At 42.9% G+C, this 27,500-nt stretch overlaps 2 protein-coding genes and 1 pseudogene across 2 annotated transcripts in view; 1 reads left to right on the forward strand and 2 right to left on the reverse strand.

Moving 5' to 3' along the window:
• Positions 1–7,455: 7,455 nt before the first annotated feature.
• LOC129858520 (platelet-derived growth factor receptor-like protein) lies at positions 7,456–21,099 on the forward strand. Its single transcript, XM_055927825.1, has 8 exons — positions 7,456–7,916; positions 8,307–8,479; positions 8,849–8,991; positions 11,596–11,747; positions 12,076–12,182; positions 14,976–15,162; positions 17,442–17,581; positions 20,207–21,099. The coding sequence occupies exons 1-8, from the start codon at positions 7,832–7,834 to the stop codon at positions 20,444–20,446; spliced, it is 1,227 nt and encodes a 408-aa protein (XP_055783800.1). The 5' UTR covers positions 7,456–7,831; the 3' UTR covers positions 20,447–21,099.
• Positions 21,100–21,575: 476 nt separating this feature from the next.
• LOC129858674 (zinc-binding protein A33-like) lies at positions 21,576–25,901 on the reverse strand (annotated as a pseudogene).
• An 86-nt stretch (positions 25,902–25,987) lies between these two features.
• LOC129858521 (uncharacterized) overlaps positions 25,988–27,500 on the reverse strand; it is a 26,852-nt gene continuing 25,339 nt past the window's right edge. Inside the window, exon 12 of the mRNA XM_055927826.1 lies at positions 25,988–26,872. Within this exon, the coding sequence (XP_055783801.1) occupies positions 26,762–26,872 (111 nt within the window). The 3' untranslated portion in view covers positions 25,988–26,761. The remainder of the gene's footprint in view (positions 26,873–27,500) is intronic.

Genomic DNA, 27,500 nt, shown 5'->3' on the forward strand with positions numbered 1-27,500 from the left:
AAATAACTGGAGTTGATAGGACAGGACAGAAAATAACTGGAGTTGACAGAAAATGACTGGGGATGACAGGACGGGACAGACAAGAACTGGAGTTGACAGATAAGAGATGGGGATGACAGGACGGGACAGACAAGAACTGGAGTTGACAGAAAAGGACTGGGGATGACAGGACGGGACAGACAAGAACTGGAGTTGACAGAAAAGGACTGGGGATGACAGGACGGGACAGACAAGAACTGGAGTTGACAGAAAAGGACTGGGGATGACAGGACAGGACAGGACTGGGGATGACAGGACAGGACAGGACTGGGGATGACAGGACAGGACAGGACTGGGGATGACAGGACAGGACAGGACTGGGGATGACAGGACAGGACAGGACTGGGGATGACAGGACAGGACAGGACTGGGGATGACAGGACAGGACAGGACTGGGGATGACAGGACAGGACAGGACTGGGGATGACAGGACAGGAGAGAGCGAGAGGTGTTCTGATGTTACAGTGTGTATTTTGTACCAATAAAGGCTGGTTTATACTTTGTCTAACCACGTCTGTGGACCACTAGGATTGAACAAGTGTAGTTGTTCAAAGCAACACTGTATATTTCCACAGTATTTTTTCCAACTTTAAAAATATGTATTTTATGAGGAGATATCACTGTGATTGATAAAATATATTTTTGTTTTCTCATTGTTTTGTCATGAGGTATTTGGATAGATAGAAGATGAAATGTCCAAAGGAAATGCATTACAAGTTTTATGAGGTGATTTAGTCAGCTGTTTAGTCCACGTGAGATTGGGTTATGAGTTTAGAGATTGTGATTTAATCTACTTTTACATCTCTTGATGTTGTAAGACAGTTGGAACATAGAGGATAAAGTTATTCTCTCTGTATTAGTCAGAGGCCATGAAAGATTGCCTGGCCACACCCCAAGATAATGTCAACTAATGTAACAAGCTCTAACAACTTATCAGATTTAAAGTTGAAGCAGTTTACCTGATGTATCATCACTTTTCCATTACAACATGACGAGGGGAAAATGTTTTCAGAGCAGTAAGAGAAGTTAGTGTGCCTGCCCAAAGCGAGAACAACTGCTGTGTTCCTACATAGTCCAGGCGTATTAGTGTGCCTGCCCAAAGCGAGAACAACTGCTGTATTCCTACATAGTCCAGGCTTATTAGTGTGCTCGCTGACCGTGTTGCTTGAGAAAATCACAATGATACTATTTATACTTTTTGAACTATGACTACATAAAATACAGAACATTAAATGGTCGTAGACTTGGGATAGTACTACTCTTCAACTGGGTCTTAGACTTGGGATTTGACTACTCTTCAACTGGGTCGTAGACTTGGGATTTGACTACTCTTCAACTGTTTATGCTAGTCGCATCAAACGTTATTCAACTTTTGTTATTTATAACTTACTTCACTACCATTAAAATCATTTTTGGATAGCTGAAGCAAGAATACAAGTTTATTTTCTTCAGGAGAATTACCCTAGCTAATATTTTTTTTTTAAATTTGTCACAAATATACACAGTATGTTGGAGTCCATTCAACCAGTTTAGTTGAGTTTTTGTTTCCTGTGAACTAAGATGTGACTGTACGATGTGCTAAAGTTTTTTATTTCATTTTTATTTAACCTTTATTTAACTAGGGCAAGCCAGTTAAGAACTAATTGTTATTTACAATGACGGCGTGGCAGGTAGCTTAGTATTATGCTTTACCCTACTTGTCAACTTGTGATTGTCCAAGAAATGAAACAGGAAGCAAGCAAGTTTTAAATCCAAGATAGATTTATTGTGCCATTTCATAGGGTCCAGCTTAATACATGTTTCAAAATGTTAACGTGTGTAGATGCAGAATGTAGATATGAATCCCCCCCCCCCCAAAAAAAAATTGTTTTCCTTCTAGTGCATAGCTTATTTCAAGATTTTACCACAATGACATTTTATTGTTTCATAATGTAAATATTAAAATGTGTATGTATACAATGCTGTATATGACAACCCAAATAAACTTGATCATATCCCGTTTTCGTCAAAGCCTTCTTACTTAGGTCATTCATAAACTGTAACACAAGTGTTTCCCATTGACCAAGCCGCTGATGTAGGCGGCGCTAAGCTGGGATAAAGAGCTAGCATAGCTTGTATCCCATGTAGCACCCTATTCCCTATATAGTGTGTTACTTTTGACTGGGGCCTATATGACTCTGGTGCAATTTGGGACATATTCATAGCGTGCCATTTATTCTCCCTGTGTTCATGGGGAACAATAGAACCATTCACATGTTGTTACCTAGGTCATGCCATAATCATGGCTTAGCAAGTCATTCCTAAAGCTAGGTTTAGCGTACTCACACAGCACAGACATCTAGACCTGAGACACAGTAGAGTTTATTAAGCACCATGTAGAATGCAGTACATTACAATACTCTACTATTTAATTACCCCATACAGGATACATTACAATGCTCTACTATTTAATTACCCCATACAGGATACATTACAATGCTCTACTATTTAATTACCCCATACAGGATACATTACAATGCTCTACTCATTAATTACCCCATACAGGATACATTACAATGCTCTACTATTTAATTACCCCATACAGGATACATTACAATGCTCTACTATTTAATTACCCCATACAGGATACATTACAATACTCTACTATTTAATTACCCTATACAGGATACATTACAATACTCTACTATTTAATTACCCCATACAGGATACATTACAATACTCTACTATTTAATTACCCCATACAGGATACATTACAATGCTCTACTCATTAATTACTCCATACAGGATACATTACAATGCTCTACTCATTAATTACCCCATACAGGATACATTACAATACTCTACTCATTAATTACCCCATACAGGATACATTACAATGCTCTACTATTTAATTACCCCATACAGGATACATTACAATACTCTACTATTTAATTACCCCATACAGGATACATTACAATACTCTACTATTTAATTACCCCATACAGGATACATTACAATGCTCTACTATTTAATTACCCCATACAGGATACATTACAATACTCTACTATTTAATTACCCCATATATTCCATGCAGGTTTAAAACAAAGATGTGTACTTTCATCTTCTATGCAATAGAAAGCATTGATATGTGTACGTTGTGATAAAATAAAGATTGCTTGGACCATAGGTGGAAAAGGGCAGTACATTTGTAGATATGGGTGGCTTTGATGTTATTCCGGCATGTTCAGGTCACGTCTTTCCACAGAAGTGCCTTTATGAACTCTTATCTCCCTGTGTGCTAACTGATCTCAAGGATTTTCCATCATAGTTTCCATCACAAAGTATTTTTAAATGCTTCGTTTGTAAATTATCTCAGAATGTTGGGGTGTGCCCCTGGCTATCAGTAAATAAAATGTAAAAAAAGAAAATCGTGCCGTCTGATTTGCTTAAAAAAAGGAATTTGAAAATATTTATTATTTTAGTTTAACTTTTGATAGTTAAGTACATTTTTTCAATTACATTTACTTTTGATACTTAAAGTATATTTAAAAACAAATACTTTTTTGACTTTTACTCAAGTTGTATTTTACTGGGTGACTTTCACTTTTACTTAAGTCATTTTCTATTAAGCTATCTTTTCTTTTACTCAAGTTTGACAATTGGGTACTTTTTTTCACCACTGATAATTTAGAGTTCAAACTGTAAGAGTTTTCTTTATTACTATGCTGTTATCTATTCGAATACCTATATTATAATGAACAAATCAATATTTATAGGTATGGAAGCATATACCATTTAACTTGATTGATGGCAGCTATTTGCTTCCATAAACAGAGGCCTCCACATGAGTATGATGTTACTGTGTCATGAATGAGTAAGATATTACATTAGGCCTTCCATACAGTACCATTCATAAAAAAACACGTTAGACTAGTGCTGGGGAGTAGTGAACCACATGCAGTTCAACTAGTAGGTTATCTATATTTAGCAGTAGCTTGGTGGACGTTTAACTATATTTAACAGTAGCTTGGTGGACGTTTAACTATATTTAGGAGTAGCTTGGTGGTAGTTGAACTATATTTAACAGTAGCTTGGTGGTAGTTGAACTACATTTAGCAGTAGCTTGGTGGTAGTTGAACTATATTTAACAGTAGCTTGGTGGTAGTTGAACTATATTTAACAGTAGCTTGGTGGTAGTTGAACTATATCTAACAGTAGCTTGGTGGTAGTTGAACTATATTTAACAGTAGCTTGGTGGTAGTTGAACTACATTTAGCAGTAGCTTGGTGGTAGTTGAACTATATTTAGCAGTAGCTTGGTGGTAGTTGAACTATGTTTAACAGTAGCTTGGTGGTAGTTGAACTATATTTAGGAGTAGCTTGGTGGTAGTTGAACTATATTTAGGAGTAGCTTGGTGGTAGTTGAACTATATTTAACAGTAGCTTGGTGGTAGTTGAACTATATTTAACAGTAGCTTGGTGGTAGTTGAACTATATTTAACAGTAGCTTGGTGGTAGTTGAACTATATTTAACAGTAGCTTGGTGGTAGTTGAACTATATTTAACAGTAGCTTGGTGGTAGTTGAACTATATTTAACAGTAGCTTGGTGGTAGTTGAACTATATTTAACAGTAGCTTGGTGGTAGTTGAACTATATTTAACAGTAGCTTGGTGGTAGTTGAACTATATTTAACAGTAGCTTGGTGGTAGTTGACCTATATTTAACAGTAGCTTGGTGGTAGTTGAACTACATTTAGGAGTAGCTTGGTGGTAGTTGAACTATATTTAACAGTAGCTTGGTGGTAGTTGAACTATATTTAACAGTAGCTTGGTGGTAGTTGAACTATATTTAACAGTAGCTTGGTGGTAGTTGAACTATATTTAACAGTAGCTTGGTGGTAGTTGACCTATATTTAACAGTAGCTTGGTGGTAGTTGAACTACATTTAGGAGTAGCTTGGTGGTAATTGAACTACATTTAGGAGTAGCTTGGTGGTAGTTAAACTATATTTAACAGTAGCTTGGTGGTAGTTGAACTATATTTAACAGTAGCTTGGTGGTAGTTGAACTATATTTAACAGCAGCTTGGTGGTAGTTGAACTATATTTAGGAGTAGCTTGGTGGTAGTTAAACTATATTTAACAGTAGCTTGGTGGTAGTAGAACTATATTTAACAGTAGCTTGGTGGTAGTTGAACTATATTTAACAGTAGCTTGGTGGTAGTTGAACTATATTTAACAGTAGCTTGGTGGTAGTTGAACTATATTTAGCAGTAGCTTGGTGGTAGTTGAACTATATTTAGCAGTAGCTTGGTGGTAGTTGAACTATATTTAACAGTAGCTTGGTGGTGGTTGAACTATATTTAACAGTAGCTTGGTGGTAGTTGAACTATATTTAACAGCAGCTTGGTGGTAGTTGAACTATATTTAGGAGTAGCTTGGTGGTAGTTAAACTATATTTAACAGTAGCTTGGTGGTAGTAGAACTATATTTAACAGTAGCTTGGTGGTAGTTTAACTATATTTAGCAGTAGCTTGGTGGTAGTTGAACTATATTTAGCAGTAGCCTGGTGGTAGTTGAACTATATTTAACAGTAGCTTGGTGGTAGTTGAACTATATTTAACAGTAGCTTGGTGGTAGTTGAACTATATTTAACAGTAGCTTGGTGGTAGTTGAACTATATTTAACAGTAGCTTGGTGGTAGTTGAACTATATTTAACAGTAGCTTGGTGGTAGTTGAACTATATTTAACAGTAGCTTGGTGGTAGTTGAACTATATCTAACAGTAGCTTGGTGGTAGTTGAACTATATCTAACAGTAGCTTGGTGGTAGTTGAACTATATTTAACAGTAGCTTGGTGGTAGTTGAACTATATTTAACAGTAGCTTGGTGGTAGTTGAACTATATTTAACAGTAGCTTGGTGGTAGTTGAACTATATCTAACAGTAGCTTGGTGGTAGTTGAACTATATCTAACAGTAGCTTGGTGGTAGTTGAACTATATTTAACAGTAGCTTGGTGGTAGTTGAACTATATTTAACATTAGCTTGGTGGTAGTTGAACTATATTTAACAGTAGCTTGGTGGTAGTTGAACTATATTTTTCAGTAGCTTGGTGGTAGATGAACTATATTTAACAGTAGCTTGGTGGACGTTTAACTATATTTGGGAGTAGCTTGGTGGACGTTTAACTATATTTAGCAGTAGCTTGGTGGACCTTTAACTATATTTAGCAGTAGCTTGGTGGTAGTTGAACTACATTTAGGAGTAGCTTGGTGGACGTTTAACTATATTTAGCAGTAGCTTGGTGGACGTTTAACTATATTTAGCAGTAGCTTGGTGGTAGTTGAACTAAATTCTAATCTAGGTAGTGTTTTCAGTAGTTAATTACTGTTTTACCATGTAGCGGTGTAGCTAACTACTGGAACTACACACCACTGTTTTAGCAAAAACTAAAGAAAATATGGGTGAAGTAGGCAATAATATTTTCCCCCATCAGACCATCCTCACTTGAAACATTTGTTGTTGTGTTCCACAGACTGAATTACACATTCTGTTAACGTCTGACTCCCAGATCGATCTGTTCTTGCAAGTTGTATTCTATGACGTTTTAGATTTAGATATGATAATTTATCAGGAAGTAGTTTTGATGTATTGAACTACTTTTTTAAAGTGACTTAAGTTCAGTAAACTATATTTTTCTTAAAAAGTAGCTTTAGTGTAGCTTAACTTCTTCCAGTGTAAGTAATTGGTAGCTTGGTAAACCATCTATTCGGAGTAGCTTCCCCAACACTGCGTTAAAAACACAATTGTTGTTAGCTTTCTGTTTCCTAAACGGTGCAATACTTTACTCCTAGAAACATCCGATCCATTTAGTTACAACCTCAGAGGAGCTTTTGTGTATGTGGGTAAAAACACAAGACCTTTAGGAAAAACTGTTATAGAGTATACTGTATTCTTCAAGGTATGCGGCACGGTAGTTCAGGTTGATCACGCTTCTCTCTCTTTATCCCACCTCTCCAGCTAAACAAACTAAATCTAATGAAAAGAGTATTAGAAAGGACCCTGTTGTTTACTTTTAAAAGATATCGCTTCTGTACTTCAGAGGGCCACTGCCAACCTGCCGTGCTCTTCTTACATCACTTCACCAGCTAAACAAATAGTCTAACCTAACCAAAACACCTTAACATCAACACAATGACAACTGTTATTTACATCTTCAAGGTAGTTCAGAGGGCCACTGCTACTATGCAAAGCTTTTTCTCTCTCTCACTCCACTTCTCCAGCTAAATAAACAGTCTCAGCAGTCCCAGACATAGCAGGGCGGAGGGGCCTCCATTCCCGGCCCCTGATTGGACCACAGGCCCCTGAATGGCTCCATTGAGCACCACAGGAAGAATTTGGGGAGACTCTCTCTCTCCCCCTTTCCCTCGCTCTCCCTCTCGCGCTCTCCCTCTATCTGCCCCTCTCTCTCCCTCTCTCTACTTCTCCCTCTATCTGCCTCTCTCTTTCTCTCTCTCTATACTTCTCCCCCTCTATCTGCCTCTCTCTCCCTCTCTCTCTTTTCTTTCTTTCATTCTCTTTTGGTCAGTAGAGGAATGTGTGTGATTTGGCTAAACAGCTAACCACTCATTTCGCAGTGACGCAGCAAACCTTCTTCTCCCTCCCTCTCTCCTTCTCTCTTTACCCCCTTCTTTCATTTTCATGTCTTTCACTCCTTGTTGCCTTCGCTGTTGTACTGCGGTTGTGAACCTTGTGAACTGATAATCCTGCGGTCAGTCAGTCGGTGGGTTCATTGGTCTGTACATCACAGGAGCCATGGTGGCAGTAAACGGCTCAGGGGAGAGGTTGAGGCTGGTGTTATTGGGGGCTTTCCTCATCTGTGGGTTAATCCTGGAGTTTGGTAAGTGACTTTATTTCCTCTCTGTGTGGCTGTGGATAATGTGCATTCCTGAACATACACTAGGCTAATGAGGTACAGGAGGAGATTACTGGATGGTTGCAGTACTCTGACTTATTGTGAACTTTGATGGCATTTCTTGAGTTAGTTACATTTCATTTGGTTTCACCTCATGTTGTCTGTCTGTATAGTAAATTCCATTTGCAGAATATTCCTGTTATTGCCCAAGTATGGTTACCAATGGCATACTGCAATGTTTTAATCTAACATCAAATCAACATGAGACTCTTCATGCTTATATTTGTTGCATTGAACTGGAGCACACTGCGCCTGTGACTATGGTTAAGTGTATTTCAAAGAATACAAATTCAATATTGGATACTTGCTCTGCAGGACAGTGCCAGCAGGATGAGCAGGATGGACGAACCACCCCACCAGACCGTAAGCCCAAATCCAGTAAGGGTAAGCCAGTGAGGGGAGCAGGTAAAGCCACAACCAAACCCAAGGCTAAAGCAGCCCTGGCTCCCCCAGCAGCAGTCAACCAGGGACCTGTTCACCTGACACAGGTAAGATTGAAGACTATTTCAAATGATTTGAGAGAGAAAGCCTTGTTTTGCGTTTTCATAATCTTGAAGCAGATTGGCATCGTCATAACATCTGTACATATACATAGTCTAAATTAAAGATAAACATTATGAACACAAATCAAAAAACACTTCTATGTTTGAGATATTTGACACAATCAACGGATGTTGGTGGAGCAATGTCTACTAATAAGTGCAAATTACAAAACATTCACAAAAGCTCTGACGAAGCTTGAACAAAAATAAGTGATACTAGCGAAAAACAGTGTGAGTGCTTCTCTTTTGTTTTAACATAATGACCACTAAAGGTAAACTGCCGTGCGTGTTTCTCCTTCCTGGTTTATACCGTAGGTGGTGAACAAGGGGAAGTTCCAGCGTGTTGGGGACAGTCTGAGCATCCGGTCGGGTGACACCCTGGAGCTGAGGTGTAAAGGGAACCCTGTTGAGTGGGGCGTTCCTGTTTACCTGGAGGAGGACGACGAGGGGAGACTCAGGTGAGACTCCGGGGCCTTGACGATGTGATGAGACCGGGTGCCACGGAAACAGGGCTCCACGGCAACAAGGGCTCACTAGAAAAAGGGACCTGTCTCAACGTTGACTTGCCTGTATAAAACTTAAATAATAAAAATGACATCTTGCCAGGATAGTCCAATATTAGTTTGCTGAGTCATCAAATCAAACTTTATTTGTCACATGCGCCGAATACAACAGGTGTAGTAGACCTTACCATGAAATTCTGACTTACAAGCCCTTAACCAACTGTTCAGTTCAAGAAAGAGTTAAGAACATTTTTACCAAATAAACTAAAGTAAAAAATAATAAAAAAGTAACACAATAAAATAACAATAAAGAGGCGATATACAGGGGGTACCGGTACCGAGTCAGTGTGCAGGGTACAGGTTAGTCGAGGTCATTTTGTACATGTAGGTAGGGGTGAAGTGACTATGCATTGATAATAACAGTGAGTAGCAGAGGTATAAAAACAATTGGAGGGGTGGGGGGAGGGGGGGTGTCATTGTAAATAGTCTGGGTGGCTATTGGATTAATTGTTCAGCAGTCTTATGGCTTGGGGGGTAGAAGCTGTTAAGGAGTCTTTTGGTCCTAGACATTGCGCTCCGGTACCGCTCTCTGTGCGGTAGCAGAGAGAACAGTGTATGACTAGGGTGACTGGAATCTCTGACAATGTTTTGGGCTTTTCTCTGACACCATGACAGTTCGTTGGTGATGTGGACACCAAGGAACTTGAAATACTCAACCTGCTCCCCTACAGCCCCGTTGATGTTAATGGGGGCCTGTTCGGCCCTCTTTTCCTGTAGTCCACGATCAGCTCCTTTGTCTTGCTCACATCGAGAGAGAGGTTGTTGTCCTGGCACCACACTGCCAGTTCTCGGACCTCTCTATAGGCTGTCTTATCATTGTTGGTGATCAGGCCTACAGCTCTTGTGTCGTCAGCAAACTTAATGATGGTGTTGGAGTCGTGCGCGGCCACGCAGTCGTGGGTGAACAGGGAGTACAGGACGGGACTGAGCACGCACCCCTGAGGGGCCCCCGTGTTGAGGATCAGCATGGCAGACATGCTGTTGTCTACCCTTACCACCTGGGGGCGGCCCGTCTGGAAGTCCAGGATCCAGTTGCAGAGGGAGGTGTTTAGTCTCAGGGTCCTTAGCTTAGTGATGAGCTGTGGGCACTATGGTGTTGAACGTTGAGGTGTAGTCACTTATAGATGAAGCCGATGACTGAGGTGGTATGCTCCTCAATGCCATTGTATGAATCCCGGAACATTTTCCAGTCGGTGCTAGCAGAAGAGTCCTGTAGCATAGAATTCGCGTCATCTGACCACTTCCGTAGTGAGCGAGTCACTGGTACTCCCTGCTTTCGTTTTTGCTTGTAAGCAGGAATCAGGAGGATAGAGTTATGGTCAGATTTGCCAAATGGAGGGTGAGGGAGAGCTTTGTACGTCTCTCTGTGTGTGGAGTAAATGTGGTCTAGAGTTTTTTTTGTTTCTTGTTGAACATTTAACATGCTGGTAGAAATTAGGTAAAACTGATTTAAGTTTGCCTGCATTAAAGTCCCCGGACACTAGGATGAGCATTTTCTTGTTTGCTTATGGCCTTGTACAGCTCGTTGAGTGCGGTGTTAGTGCCAGCATCAGTTTGTGATGGTAAATAGACAGCTACAAATAATATCGAGTACTCTCTCGGTAGATAGTGTGGTCTACAGCTTATCATAAGGTACTCTACCTCAGGCGAGCAATACCTCGAGACTTCTTTAATATTAGACATCTCGCACCAGCTGTTATTTAAAAATAGACACACCCCCCCCCCCCCCCTCGTCTTACCAGACATAGCTTCTCTGTCCTGCCGGTGCATGGAAAATCCCGCCAGCTCAATATTATCCGTGTCGTCGTTCAGCTACGACTCGGTGAAACATAAGATATTACAGTTTTTGATGTCCCGTTGGTAGTTTAATCTTCCGGATAGTCTTGATCAATAGTAGGGATGGTAGTGGAGGTTTACTCACCCGCCTACGAATTCTCAGAAGGCAGCCCGACCTCGCCCCCCTTTTTCCTCCGTCGGGGATATGGGCTCGTTCCCGCGACAGCAGTGTATCCTTCGCGTCGGACTCGTTAAAGAAAAAATCTTTGTGCACATCTGGTGTGAGGGACTCATTTCTCACCTCTCTGTTTGTACAGAGATGCTGTATGTAGGCCTGTGTGACTCTGCTGTGAGGGACTCATTTCTCATCTCTCTGTTTGTACAGAGATGCTGTATGTAGGCCTGTGTGGCTCTGGTGTGAGGGACTCATTTCTCACCTCTCTGTTTGTTACAGAGATGCTGTATGTAGGCCTGTGTAACTCTGGTGTGAGGGACTCATTTCTCACCTCTCTGTTTGTACAGAGATGCTGTATGTAGGCCTGTGTGACTCTGGTGTGAGGGACTCATTTCTCACCTCTCTGTTTGTACAGAGATGCTGTATGTAGGCCTGTGTGACTCTGGTGTGAGGGACTCATTTCTCACCTCTCTGTTTGTACAGAGATGCTGTAGGTAGGCCTGTGCGACTCTGCTGTGAGGGACTCTTGTTTCTTTGTGTTCGTACAGGACGGTGCAGCATGACCGGTATGGCACCCTGACCCTGTCCAACTCTACAGGAGCAGACACTGGAGAATACACCTGCTTCCCCATGTACTGTGAAGACAGGGACTGCAGGAAGGTGTATGACAAGGCTGTCAAAGTCTTTGTCTTCTTCCCTGGTACTAAGTTCCGGCCTCCTGACATTGGAGTTGTTACCATGGCTACGTCCCAAAAGGCACCCTAGTTTATATGTAGGGCACTACATTTGACCAGGGCCAAAAGACCCATTCTTTGACCAAAGAAATGCATTACATTGCGGTTGGGAATAGGATGAACTGAGACACAAGCCCGTGTAATCACCAGGTCCCAAATACCACCCTATTCCCTGTATAGTGCAGTACGTTTGACCAGGGGCCCATAGGGTTCTGTTCAAAAATAGTGCATTATATAGGAAATAGGGCGTCATATGAGCCGCACAGTATAACAGTTGTCTGCCCCTCCCCCCAGACCCACAGGAGCTGTTTGTCCCCTCCTCCTCCTACTATGAGGTCATCCAGCTGAGGACCAATTGGCCAACAGTCCTCCCCTGTCAGGTGACATCACCTGACGCCAAGGTGAGTTCAGAACAGACCTGGTGGGATTAGATTAGATAATACAGAATTACCTCTTTGAATGTACATTTTTGCTTTGAAAAACTTTACTTAACAGCTATAGAGGTATATAATGCATTGGGACACAGTTATAATGCATTACAAGCCTTGTCATAAGCACATTTGACCATGGGCCTATCATATTTGACTATTTTCTCATAATGTGCTACAATTTATGTGGCTAAATACACAAAATCCTATTGCGGTAGCTGTACTATATCACCGGGTCTACACGTCAGGTGAGGTCCTCAGGACTGAGCTAAACATAACACATGTTTTATTAACTAGGTAAGTCAGTTAAGAACAAATTCTTATTTACAATGATGGCCTACACTGGCCAAAGACTTTTTACTTCAGTTCTTTGCACCTAGTCACTATGAGGTCTTGTTTGTTTTGTGCCACACGTTTTTAGGATCGCTGTCATTCCAGTGATTTACGCCTCCCGTGTATGTAGTCAAATTACCTATATTTTTCATAATTAATCAACATTATACAAAATAAAAAAACGAACATCTGGTGTTTCTATGTCAAATGGTTTTTGTTATATTTCAGTCCTCTGTGATGTATATAAAGTGTAATATTGGGATGCAAACTCAAAATTGAATCCATTTCATCTCTATATCTGACATGGTCCAGGTGTCTTCTTTTCTTAAGCCCATAACCATGTGTGTGAGGTGTACACTTTGTTTCAAAGTAGATTTGTTTAAGACTACCCAGAAACACTCTGTGTGACCCTGATTTAGCCCACTGCAGTAAAAGGTTAATGAACAATCACATTCACCTGACGTAGGCAGATCAACAAGGGTCCGTTCAAAATAGGTTGAAGGTTCTACCCCGTTACACCTACGGTGTCCAAATTAGGACAGCCTCAACTCCTTGTTGAGGCTGAAACCGTCCTAATATCAGTAGCGTAAAATAATTAAGTGAAAATACTTTAAATGACCACTTAAGTAGTATTTTGGGGTATCTGTACTTTAATTTACCATTTTGCCAACTTTTACTTTTACTCCACTACATTCCTAAAGAAAATAATGTACTTTTTACTCCATACATTTTCCCTGACACCCAAAAGTATTCGTTACATGTTGAATGCTTAGCAGGACAGGAACATGGTCTAATTCACACAGTTATCCAGAGAACATCCCTGGTCATCCCTACTGCTTCTGATCTGGAGGACTCACTAAACAGAGAACATCCCTGGTCATCCCTACTGCCTCTGATCTGGAGGACTCACTAAACAGAGAACATCCCTGGTCATCTCTACTTCCTCTGATCTGGTGGACTCACTAAACAGAGAACATCCCTGGTCATCTCTACTTCCTCTGATCTGGTGGACTCACTAAACAGAGAACATCCCTGGTCATCCCTACTGCCTCTGATCTGGAGGACTCACTAAACAGAGAACATCCCTGGTCATCCCTACTGCCTCTGATCTGGAGGACTCACTAAACAGAGAACATCCCTGGTCATCTCTACTGCCTCTGATCTAGAGGACTCACTGTACAGAGAACATCCCTGGTCATCTCTACTGCCTCTGATCTGGAGGACTCACTAAACAGAGAACATCCCTGGTCATCCCTACTGCCTCTGATCTGGAGGACTCACTAGACAGAGAACATCCCTGGTCATCCCTACTGCCTCTGATCTGGAGGACACTAAACAGAGAACATCCCTGGTCATCCCTACTACCTCTGATCTGGAGGACTCACTAAACAGAGAACATCCCTGGTCATCCCTACTGCCTCTGATCTGGAGGACTCACTATACAGAGAACATCCCTGGTCATCCATACTGCCTCTGATCTGGAGGACTCACTAAACAGAGAACATCCCTGGTCATCCTTACTGCCTCTGATCTGGAGGACTCACTAAACAGAGAACATCCCTAGTCATCTCTACTGCCTCTGATCTGGACGACTCACTAAACAGAGAACATCCCTGGTCATCTCCTGCCTCTGATCTAGAGGACTCACTAAACAGAGAACATCCCTGGTCATCTCTACTGCCTCTGATCTAGAGGACTCACTAAACAGAGAACATCCCTGGTCATCTCCTGCCTCTGATCTAGAGGACTCACTAAACAGAGAACATCCCTGGTCATCTCTACTGCCTCTGATCTAGAGGACTCACTAAACAGAGAACATCCCTGGTCATCTCCTGCCTCTGTTCTGGAGGACTCACTAAACAGAGAACATCCCTGGTCATCTCCTGCCTCTGATCTGGAGGACTCACTAAACAGAGAACATCCCTCCTGCCTCTGATCTAGAGGACTCACTAAACAGAGAACATCCCTCCTGACTCTGATCTGGAGGACTCACTAAACAGAGAACATCCCTCCTGCCTCTGATCTGGAGGACTCACTAAACAGAGAACATCCCTACTGCCTCTGATCTGGAGGACTCACTAAACAGAAACGCTTCGTTTGTAAATGATGTTTGAATGTTGGAGTGTGCCCCTGGCTATCCGTACATTTTAAAAACAAGAAAATGGTATACTTTTGATTGTTAAGTCTATTTTAGCGATTACATTTACTTTTGATACTTAAGTATATTTACAACCAAATACTTTTAGACTTTTACTGAAGTAGTATTTTACTGGGTGACTTTGACTTTAATGTCATTTTCTATTAAGGTTTCTTTACTTTTACTACAGTATGACGATTGGGTACTTTTTCCCAAAACTGCCTAAAATGGACACTATAGTCAAGGATATGATCTCCACTCACTATAAAGTCATTAACTCACCTGGTCATCCTTAGGTGTCTCTGCACCGGGAGTTTCCCCCGGTAGAAGTGGCGGTGGACGGGGCGGAGATCACGTTTAACGTTAAACAGGGATTCACTATCCACCGGCCCAAGCTGCACCACGCCGGGGAGCTGTACTGCGTGGCCAGCCTTGGAAACCTCAGGCAGAGCTCCGTCAAGTACATGCTCATATACGTCAACTGTAAGCCCATGGATTTGTACCTTAAACAAGAGCTAGCCTCTTCTCCAGGGGTGGCCGACTCATAGGGGTGGCCGACTCACAGGGGTGGCCCTCAAGGGGTGGCCGACTCAAGGGGGTGGCCGACTCAAGGGGGTGGCCGACTCACAGGGGTGGCCGACTCACAGGGGTGGCCGACTCACAGGGGTGGCCGACTCACAGGGGTGGCCGACTCACAGGGGTGGCCGACTCACAGGGGTGGCCGACTCACAGGGGTGGCCGACTCACAGGGGTGGCCGACTCACAGGGGTGGCCGACTCACAGGGGTGGCCGACTCATAGAATTAAAATGACTGGTGCGGACGTTCCTTGTCAAGTCAACGTTCCTTGATGGGTGGACTGGCAGACATATTGACTGTTATATATACATATATGCACTGCTCAAAAAAATAAAGGGAACACTTAAACAACACAATGTAACTCCAAGTCAATCACACTTCTGTGAAATCAAACTGTCCACTTAGGAAGCAACACTGATTGACAATACATTTCACATGCTGTTGTGCAAATGGTATAGACAAAAGGTGGAAATTATAGGCAATTAGCAAGACACCCCCAAAAAAGGAGTGATTCTGCAGGTGGTGACCACAGACCACTTCTCAGTTCCTGTGCTTCCTGGCTGATGTTTTGGTCACTTTTGAATGCTGGCGGTGCTCTCACTCTAGTGGTAGCATGAGACGGTGTCTACAACCCACACAAGTGGCTCAGGTAGTGCAGCTCATCCAGGATCGCACATCAATGCGAGCTGTGGCAAAAAGGTTTGCTGTGTCTGTCAGCGTAGTGTCCAGAGCATGGCGGCGCTACCAGGAGACAGGCCAGTACATCAGGAGACGTGGAGGAGGCCGTAGGAGGGCAACAACCCAGCAGCAGGACCGCTACCTCCGCCTTTGTGCAAGGAGGTGCACTGCCAGCGCCCTGCAAAATGACCTCCAGCAGGCCACAAATGTGCATGTGTCTGCTCAAACGGTCAGAAACAGACTCCATGAGGGTGGTATGAGGGCCCGACGTCCACAGGTGGGGGTTGTGCTTACAGCCCAACACCGTGCAGGACGTTTGGCATTTGCCAGAGAACACCAAGATTGGCAAATTCGCCACTGGCGCCCTGTGCTCTTCACAGATGAAAGCAGGTTCACACTGAGCACATGAGCACATGTGACAGACGTGACAGAGTCTGGAGACGCCGTGGAGAACGTTCTGCTGCCTGCAACATCCTCCAGCATGACCGGTTTGGCGATGGGTCAGTCATGGTGTGGGGTGGCATTTCTTTGTGGGGCCGCACAGCCCTCCATGTGCTCGCCAGAGGTAGCCTGACTGCCAATAGGTACCGAGATGAGATCCTCAGACCCCTTGTGAGACCATATGCCGACACATGCACATTTGTGGCCTGCTGGTGGTCATTTTGCAGGGCTCTGCCAGTGCACCTCCTTGCACAAAGGCGGAGGTAGCGGTCCTGCTGCTGGGTTGTTGCCCTCCTACGGCCTCCTCCACGTCTCCTGATGTACTGGCCTGTCTCCTGGTAGCGCCTCCATGCTCTGGACACTACGCTGACAGACACAGCAAACCTTTTTGCCACAGCTCGCATTGATGTGCCATCCTGGATGAACTGCAATACCTGAGCCACTTGTGTGGGTTGTAGACTCCGTCTCATGCTACCACTAGAGTGAGAGCACAGCCAGCATTCAAAAGTGACCAAAACATCAGCCAGGAAGCATAGGAACTGAGAAGTGGTCTGTGGTCACCACATGCAGAATCACTCCTTTTTTGGGGGTGTCTTGCTAATTGCCTATAATTTCCACCTTTTGTCTATTCCATTTGCACAACAGCATGTGAAATGTATTGTCAATCAGTGTTGTTTCCTAAGTGGACAGTTTGATTTCACAGAAGTGTGATTGACTTGGAGTTACATTGTGTTGTTTAAGTGTTCCCTTTATTTTTTTGAGCAGTGTATATACAGTGGGGAGAACAAGTATTTGATACACTGCCGATTTTGCAGGTTTTCCTACTTACAAAGCATGTAGAGGTCTGTAATTTTTATCATAGGTACACTTCAACTGTGAGAGACGGAATCTAAAACAAAAATCCAGAAAATCACATTGTATGATTTTTAAGTAATTAATTAGCACACACTGCAGCAGTCCACACATAAAATTTGATTATATATATATACAATGCAAATAGTCAGGGTAGACATTTGATTAGCTGTTCAGGAGTCTTATGGCTATCTGTGTTGTCCCCTGCTGTCAGACCCGGTGGCGCCCCCAACCCCAGTGATCCAGGCATCCTCCAACTCTGTGGCCATTGGTCAGAACCTACAGGTCAGCTGTACTGTGATTGGAGAACAGGACGTGGTCATAGACTTCACCTGGGAGTACCCTGGGCAACAGGTATGTCATTGTGCTAACTGGGTCTGCCATTTATCCTATCAATAGCTAGAGCAGGATTACAGGACAAGTGCAATACTCTACCTCCTGCTATATGATGAGAAACCTCTTGACAGAAGCTATACACTTAGCTACATACAGTACAGAGAGGCTACATACAGAGAGGCTACATACAGTACCAGAGAGGCTACATACAGAGAGGCTACATACAGTACAGAGAGGCTACATACAGTACAGAGAGGCTACATACAGAGAGGCTACGTACAGTATAGTACAGAGAGGCTACATACAGAGAGGCTACATACAGTACAGAGAGGCTACATACAGAGAGGCTACGTACAGTACCAGAGAGGCTACATACAGAGAGGCTATATATAGTACCAGAGAGGCTACATACAGTACAGCGAGGCTACATACAGTACAGAGAGGCTACATACAGTACAGAGAGGCTACGTACAGTACCAGAGAGGCTACGTACAGTACCAGAGAGGCTACATACAGTACCAGAGAGGCTACATATAGTACCAGAGAGGCTACATACAGTACAGAGAGGCTACGTACAGTACCAGAGAGGCTACGTACAGTACCAGAGAGGCTACATATAGTACCAGAGAGGCTACATACAGTAAAGAGAAGCTACATACAGTACCAGAGAGGCTACATACAGTACCAGAGAGGCTACATACAGTACCAGAGAGGCTACATACAGTAAAGAGAAGCTACATACAGTACAGAGAGGCTACATACAGTAAAGAGAAGCTACATACAGTACAGAGAGGCTACATACAGTAAAGAGAGGCTACATACAGTACAGAGAGGCTACATACAGTACAGAGAGGCTACATACAGTACAGAGAGGCTACATACAGTACCAGAGAGGCTACATACAGAGAGGCTATATACAGTACCAGAGAGGCTACATACAGTACCAGAGAGGCTACATACAGTACAGAGAGGCTACATATAGTACCAGAGAGGCTACATACAGAGAGGCTACATACAGTACAGAGAGGCTACATACAGTACAGAGAGGCTACATACAGTACCAGAGAGGCTACATACAGTACAGAGAGGCTACATACAGTACCAGAGAGGCTACATACAGAGAGGCTACATACAGTACAGAGAGGCTACATATAGTACAGAGAGGCTACATACAGTACAGAGAGGCTACATACAGTACCAGAAAGGCTACATACAGAGAGGCTACATACAGTACAGAGAGGCTACATATAGTACAGAGAGGCTACATACAGTACAGAGAGGCTACATACAGTACAGATAGGCTACATACAGAGAGGCTACATACAGTACCCGAGAGGCTACATACAGAGAGGCTATATACAGTAGAAAGAGGCTACATACAGTACAGAGAGGCTACATACAGAGAGGCTATATACAGTACAGCGAGGCTACATACAGTAAAGAGAGGCTACATACAGTACAGAGAGGCTACATACAGAGAGGCTATATACAGTACAGCGAGGCTACATACAGTACCAGAGAGGCTACGTACAGTACCAGAGAGGCTACATACAGTAAAGAGAAGCTACATACAGTACAGAGAGGCTACATACAGAGAGGCTATATACAGTACAGCGAGGCTACATACAGTACCAGAGAGGCTACATACAGTACCAGAGAGGCTACATACAGTACAGAGAGGCTACATACAGTACAGAGAGGCTACATACAGAGAGGCTATATACAGTACAGCGAGGCTACATACAGTACCAGAGAGGCTACATACAGTACCAGAGAGGCTACATACAGTAAAGAGAAGCTACATACAGTACAGAGAGGCTACATACAGAGAGGCTATATACAGTACAGCGAGGCTACATATAGTACCAGATAGGCTACATACAGAGAGGCTATATATAGTACCAGAGAGGCTACATATAGTACCAGAGAGGCTACATATAGTACCAGAGAGGCTACATATAGTACAGACAGGCTACCTATAGTACAGAGAGGTTACATACAGAGAGGTTACATACAGTACCAGAGAGGCTACATACAGAGAGGCTATATACAGTACAGAGAGGCTACATACAGAGAGGCTATATACAGTACAGAGAGGCTACATACAGAGAGGCTATATACAGTACAGAGAGGTTACATATAGTAAAGAGAGGCTACATACAGTAAAGAGAGGCTACATACAGTAAAGAGAGGCTATATACAGTACCAGAGAGGCTACATACAGTAAAGAGAGGCTACATACAGTAAAGAGAGGCTACATACAGTAAAGAGAGGCTACATACAGAGAGGCTATATACAGTACAGAGAGGCTACATACAGTACAGAGAGGCTACATACAGTAAAGAGAGGCTACATACAGTAAAGAGAGGCTACATACAGTACAGAGAGGCTACATACAGAGAGGCTACATACAGTACAGAGAGGCTACATACAGAGAGGCTATATACAGTACAGCGAGGCTACATACAGTACCAGAGAGGCTACATACAGTACAGAGAGGCTACAATTGTAACCTGCTTGTTTCTTTGTGCTGTGTTTGTATGTCTGACTGTGGTTGTGTGTCTGTGTTGTGGTTGTGCGTCTGACTGTGGTTGTGTGTCTGACTGTGGTTGTGTGTCTGTGTTGTGGTTGTGTGATCGGCAGATCGGCAGGCCTCTGTACACTCAGGACAGTGTTCATCCGGACGGAGGGGGTCTGGGGAGGCAGCAGTCCCAGACCGTCCTACTGGTGGATGAGGTGAGGGAGGTGGACGGAGGGACTTACACCTGCACCGCCCAGAACCTGCAAGGCTCCAGAACCACCTCCACCACCATCAAGGTGCTAGCGGCTGCTGCTGCTGCTAAGGATAAGGTCAAAGACAAGCGCAAGCCTAAGAAACCCTGAGTGTCAATAGACTTCAGATCAGAGATGGGACAGGGATGGCCTTCCCACGAAGGAAGTAGCCTATCAAGATGGAACTGGAACTGTAGAATTAGAATGAGTTGGTTCTAATTCCATGGGTGGAACCTTGTTTTAAGATGCCCATTCTACTTCCGACATTACTATGTACGTATACTGTGAAGCTATAGGGCTCAATGAGGCAGCTCTCGAGTAGCTCATGTATATTCAACAGCCAGTAGTTACCACACACACACAGCATAGAAGGTTTACACAGGGCGGAGGGAAAGAGAAAGCTGGGCGGAAGAATATGAATTGGAAAGAGAGAGAGAGAAAGGGAGTGGGGGAGGAATAGAGAGAGACAGACAGCATTCTGAGCATCTACATTGTAGTGAATGTATTTTGATAGACATAATTAATGGATTTTCAAATCCTCGAGGAATATACAGTAGAATAACACTCCTGTATCAATGCAGATTTAAAGGACCATCATCAGACTTTTACCTTCTTTGGTGGACGTTTCTATATCGCAAGTAGTGTTCCTTCTGTACTTGTGAGAATGTCTCCTCTCCACTTTCCACCGACAGGTTTCTCTAGTGTTCTCTCTTCCTACTTCCTATTTGTCTAAATAAAGAAATGCTTTCATAGTCTACACGTAACCTTCTGTAATGCGTGTTTACTGTCTGATGGTCAGATTGTGTCATGGACTAATACAGGTCAATATGAGGCATCATTTTGCCACGGTGTACGACAGTGACAGAGCCGGTGTCCCAAATGACACCCTATTCCCTATATGGTGCACTACTTTTGACCAGAGCCCTATTCCCTATATGGTGCACTACTTTTGACCAGAGCCCTATTCCCTATATGGTGCACTACTTTTGATCAGAGCCCTATTCCCTATATGGTGCACTACTTTTGACCAGAGCCTTGTGGGGACACAGACTATGTTATACTGGGTGGTACAGAGAGATAGAGGACGCAGACTGTCTGAATGTAACGGTTGTTTGTTTGGTTCAGGTGTATCAGGCTCAAATAAAGAGTCCAGGAATCTTTAACAATCAATAGTTTCGTTAACTTCAAATCTGTGCTAAAAGTGGGTTTGAAATTAAACTCTCCGAAATGTACAAAAAAATTCAAAACAAATAATGAGATTTTAATATGCGAAAGGTGGTACACAGAGGTGTCATCTGGGCTGTTCAGCCGCTACATTGACATTCACTGGCAAGATCCTCAAAGTAAAGGTCTCACACCCACTGCTCAGATACGGAAAGACTTTCTCTGTGAAGGTGTATGTGAACGTGTGGAGATGTTCGTTGTATTGCGGATCAGAGAAGGTCAGCGTTCCTCCGTTCCAAGTCCAAAGTCACTCTGATCCTCAGGGGCTCCTGTCTCAGCTACAATGAGAGGGTGATGAGAGGTTCGGGGACGGAGCGTACGGTGTAAACTCCTCCATGTTGTTCTAATCTCCAGCCTCGCTTCTCTATCACGCCCTTCCTGGACACAGACTCCTCCACCACCCTCAGGGCCCAGTCACTGCTGTAGTCGTATCTCTGGAGATATTCATTCCTAACTTCCACGTCCCAGGTGTGTGTTCCCGAATCGAAGCCCTCAGAGCCCAGGATCCCGTCATAGAGGTTGAACCTCTCTGAGGTGTCAGGAATGGAGCAGAAGAGGACAGACGAAGAGGAGAAAAGAAGAGGAAAGAAGAGCAGAGAAGAAGAGGAGAGACAGGAGGCAGGTCATTTACCTGGCCTTGTGTAGAATGGCCTTGTGTAGAATGGCCTTGTGTAGAATGGCCTTGTATCTCTGCAGAAAGATAACATGATGCTCCTCTACAGCTTGGATCTTGTCTGAAAGAGTCGAGATTATTTTGCTAATCTCCTTAATCTTCTCCTTTACCATCCACATCTTCTCCTCGTCTTCCTCTATCAGAGTGTCTATCCCGGCCTCCTCTTCATTCACGAGAAGCTGATGAAGATGTTAAAACGCTTTCTTGATTTCCTCGTGTGTCTCTGCAGCCTGTGTCTGGAAACCCCACCCACCAAATATCTATGAATATCACATAAATCAAGTATTAACCTCTAAGTGAACAGACAGACTGCTTCCCAATGTCATCCTGTATAATTACCATGGTGTATTTTTCTGTTTGACCACAGGTTAGTTTGGCTTCAGTGTAAAGTCTCAGCTTCTCCTTCAGGGGCTCCAGTTCAGCCTTTACTCTCTCCTGGAATCAGACAAACACATGAATGGCTCTTTGTACACAGTAAAACATAACTATCTAACTCAGTAAATGAATTGAGTAAAGTCAACTCAAAGAATTGCAAAGTTATACAATATTAATGTTATAAGCAATATTGATTGCAATAAGTCAAAGCAACTCAATCCCTTGTAATTTAAAGGTAGATTCAGTAATATGACATCATTGAACATACTGAGGCGACTTCCTGCTTACATACATTGAGACACGCCCACATTGGGAAGAGCCAATAGGGACAGACATTGGCTGATTTGAATAATGTTGTTGTTGGTTTCTGTAGCCAGGAAGTAACTCACCTCTCTGTGTATAATGACGCCATATTACCGATTCTACCTTCAAATATCTCAGATAGGCTATGGGCTGATTCAATCCGTATCGCCAAAGTATGGCGGAAGATCTGCGTTAAAATGTGAAGATAACTACAGATTGCGCCGTCATATTATATGCAGCGCTTATAAAGCAGATCTTCAGCGTTACGGATTGAATACAGCCCGATACACTATTTCCTGTCCTACTTCCTCGTCCTGGACTTACATTTACATTTTACATTTTAGTCATTTAGCAGACGCTCTTATCCAGAGCGACTTACAGTAGAGTGCATACATTTTATTACTTTTTTTACATACTGAGACAAGGATATCCCTACCGGCCAATCCCTCCCTAACCCCTAACCCGGACGACGCTATGCCAATTATGCGTCGCCCCACGGACCTCCCGGTTGCGGCCGGCTGCGACAAAGCCTGGGCGTGAACCCAGAGACTCTGGTGGCGCAGCTAGCACTGCGATGCAGTGTCCTAGACCACTGCGCCACCCGGGAGGGTGACTTCTTCATCTATGGAACAGAACTTGTGTCCTGTGTGTCGTCTTGAGTCGCGACACACCAAACAGACAGGCTTGTTCATCCTGCAGAAGGAAGAGTTTGAGTTCCGCTTTGTGTTGACCACAGAGCCTCTCACACCCAGGCTCTGCATTTCTGGAGCTTCTCTCCTGTGGGATTGATTGATTTGACTATTTAAATAATATATACTCATCCCTATGGACTCTGGACAAATGTAGTGCACTAAAACGGGAATAAGGTGTAATTTGGGGCACATTAATTATCATAGGTAGATCTCCCACGTGTAGGAACCCCTCACACAGCCTCTTCAGAGTGAGGCTGACTGCTGGGAAAGGCATGTAGGATCTCTTCCTGCAGACTGGACACTCCCGTCTTTATACTTCCAGTTCTCCTCCGTGCAGGTCTTACAGGCACTGTGGCTGAAAGAGAGAACCACGGGATCCCTGAAGATATCATAGCACACGGGACACAGGAAATCCTCTTCTTGGAAGAAGGACCAAGAGGCCATTTTGTCCCTCAGTAAAAGTGTCCGTTTCTCTGTAACGACTACTGGAACAAGAGAGACACAAGGTCAAAGGTCAAAGGTGAGGTACACTTTTATAGTTGTTGAGGTAAACTTTTTAAAATTATTTTTATGACAGTGTATCCATTCTGCTAACAACATGTTTTGAATGATTATTTGTGGCTGTATCCCAGACCCACATTAAGCCTGTTCCTGGACTAAGAAACTATTCAATAGAGATTCTCCAATCTCCATTGAGGATGATTTCTAGTTTAAGACTAACATGTTTACATCAGCCATTTATCATGTACAGTAAGCTACATGTTTTACTAGCTTCAACATAGATCTAGGAAGAAGAACAACCACCAAAACAAATGACAAGACACTTACCATCAAACAGCCAGAAGAAGAAGAATCGTCCTCTGTGGCAAGTCCAGCAGCAGGAAGCACACTTTACTGAACACAAGTCTATCGGTTTCAGTGTCTGGAGTGAGCTTAAATACTACAATGTAAAAGTCTCAAATTCTGCAATCTAATTTATCATGGATGTATGTATAGGTGTGGGGGGTGGGGTCTCAGTTGATTCAGGATAGAGGGGGGGTGTTTTCCCAGCCAGTGATTGGTCCTGGGGGTTACATGCCCAATGAGACCTGAGGTGTTACCAGGGGTAGGAGGAGGTGAGAATGGCCCTGTGAAGGGGGAGTAAGAAGGGGGAGTAAGAAGGGGAGAGATAGGGTAGGAAGGGGGTGTATGAATGAACCTAACCAAGATACATTAGCAAACTGACTATCTGACCATTAGCTGGCCTGTTGAGAAACAGCTTGGGGACAGAACAGCACACCTGACCATTAGCTGGCCTGTTGAGAAACAGCTTGGGGACAGAACAGCACACCTGACCATTAGCTGTTCTGTTGAGAAACAGCTTGGGGACAGAACAGCACACCTGACCATTAGCTGGCCTGTTGAGAAACAGCTTGGAGACAGAACAGCACACCTGACCATTAGCTGGCCTGTTGAGAAACAGCTTGGGGACAGAACAGCACACCTGACCATTAGCTGGCCTATTGTGATGCTGAGTGGAATGGGACAGGGGCAGACAGAAAGGAGAGATGATAAGAGAAGTGGTCTGTGTCCCAAAAGGGACCCTATTCCCTATAGGGCTCTGGTCAAAGCTAGTGCACTACATAGGCACTACACTGTCCGGGTTGCCTAGGTTACATTGTAAATGTAATCCGTTACAGCTACTAGTTAACTGTCCAAAATGATGACACACCAAATGATGACCACCAATCAGAGACCACTATGACGCACTAAATGAGGACCACCAATCAGAGACCACTATGAGGACACACCAAATGATGACCACCAATCAGAGACCACTATGATGACACACCAAATGATGACCACCAATCAGAGACCACTATGATGACAGTGCTCTCTGATTGGTGGTCATAATTTGGTGTGTCATCATAGTGAGGTCAGACTTTCTCAGGTGGAACAAACATAAACTTTCTCCTTTTTTCAGAGCTGAATTGAATGTCATTGACAAAACTGAAAGGTGACATTATGTATTTTTTCAGAAACATCCTTTCTGAATTTAAATGTAATCCAAGAAGTAATCTAGTTTTTCCACAAAGTGCATGTAATCTGATTGCAGTACTTTTTGCAAGTACCATCACTGATAACAGTTTTTTTTTTTTGGTACATGTAATCAGTTACTCCCCAACACTGTGTATAGGGAACAGGGTTCCATTTGAGACTCAATATAATTCTGCTATTAAAATGTACTGAATATCAGATTTTATTCTTAGCCTACCTCTTCTACTACTACTACCTAGTGGTAGACGTAGGTAAATACAAGTAAATACAGTGGTATTTTATACCATGTAGGCAGAACAATGAGGCTGAGACAGCAAGACGGACGGACAGATACTAATTCAAGCCGGAGGTTTTCAAACATTTAATTGTAAAACTTATCAAACTATGGTATGTTGATAGTACAGACTGGGAAAGGATGCACATTCACCTTTGATAACAAGACAGTAATATTGTCAACTTTACACAAAGTTAAAATGTTTTAATCAAATTCAGTTTGGTTCAATAAAATTATTATAATATTTTTTTTAAAGTAAAGTATTTAAACAAAGTAAAATAAGTAAAGTAAAGCACATTCATCTTCTGTACATCTATCACTCCAGTGTTTAATTGCTATATTGTAATTACCTCGCCACTATGGCCTATTTATTGCCTTACCTCCGTTATCTTACCTCATTTGCACACACTGTATATAGACTTTTTTTCTACTGTATGTTTGTTTACTCCATGTGTAACTCTGTGTTGTTGTTTGTGTCGAACTGCTTTGCTTTATTCTTGGCCAGGTCGCAGTTGTAAATGAGAGCTTGTTCTCAACTGGCCTACCTGGTTAAATAAAGGTGAAATAAAATAAAACATAATTAAAAGTAAAGTAAGAAACAGGAATCCGTTTCACCTCTCAATCAATAGATATTAAAGATAAAAACTAAAGTTGGACTGGTCCTTGGATAGGGACAATTTCTCACTTCAAATAAAATACTTGACAATCTGTAATTGCCTCAGTGTATGTACTCTCAGATTTTGGCGTACTGGCGCCTGGTAATCTCCTCTAGTTGATCTGAAAGCAGTGTGGCTGGGCCCAGGCACTGAACTCTCCCTCCTGAAGGGATATTTTCCTATCTTTTCTCCTCAGTTCCTTGTTGCGTGGAAAAGGCCCCAGCGTTGGTCCCCAGTACTGCAGCGTTGTAGTTTGTCACTCCAGCCGTTGACTATGGCCAGGTAGTCTTCCTCTGAGAACTCCTAGGAAAAGACCCAAGATACATGATAACATGGGTTTAACAGTCCAACAAAGTATCAACATTGTGATCACCAGGGCATAAAATTGACTTTTTTGGTCCACCAGACACTGTTGCAGGTAGATCTAAAAATCCACCAGCCACTCAGAATTTTTACCAACCAAAACATGTATTTTTTAAATAAAAATTACACCAACAAAACACACAAAAAAAATGGATGAGCATGTTTTGTAATGTTTTTAAAACAATACATGTATTACCAGTAAGAAGTAACGTGGCATATTGTTTAATTTCATTTTTTGTGACCTGAGTCTTTTTAACCAAAATATCACAAGACCTGCGGGAGACCTGTTTACCTGCGGGAGGTTACTGTGGTAACGCGACTCGAGTCATGTTTGTGCCTGTGAGACTGAGTCTGACCAATGAGAAGCGTTGGCTTCTCTTCCCTAACAGTTGAAACTCAAACACTGATAAACAACTTAGCTTGTGAACAAACAATGTAAATAGCCATGAAACACAAGGACAAAGTCTCACTTCAGTAGACTTAAGTTTGAATTTTTTTTAAATCAACTTTTATGCCTGTGCGCTTTAAAAAAATGTTTTAAATTCACCTTTATTTAACCAGGTAGGCT

Source organism: Salvelinus fontinalis, chromosome 6 (assembly GCF_029448725.1).
Source record: "Salvelinus fontinalis isolate EN_2023a chromosome 6, ASM2944872v1, whole genome shotgun sequence".
Classification (NCBI taxonomy): Eukaryota; Metazoa; Chordata; class Actinopteri; order Salmoniformes; family Salmonidae; genus Salvelinus; species Salvelinus fontinalis.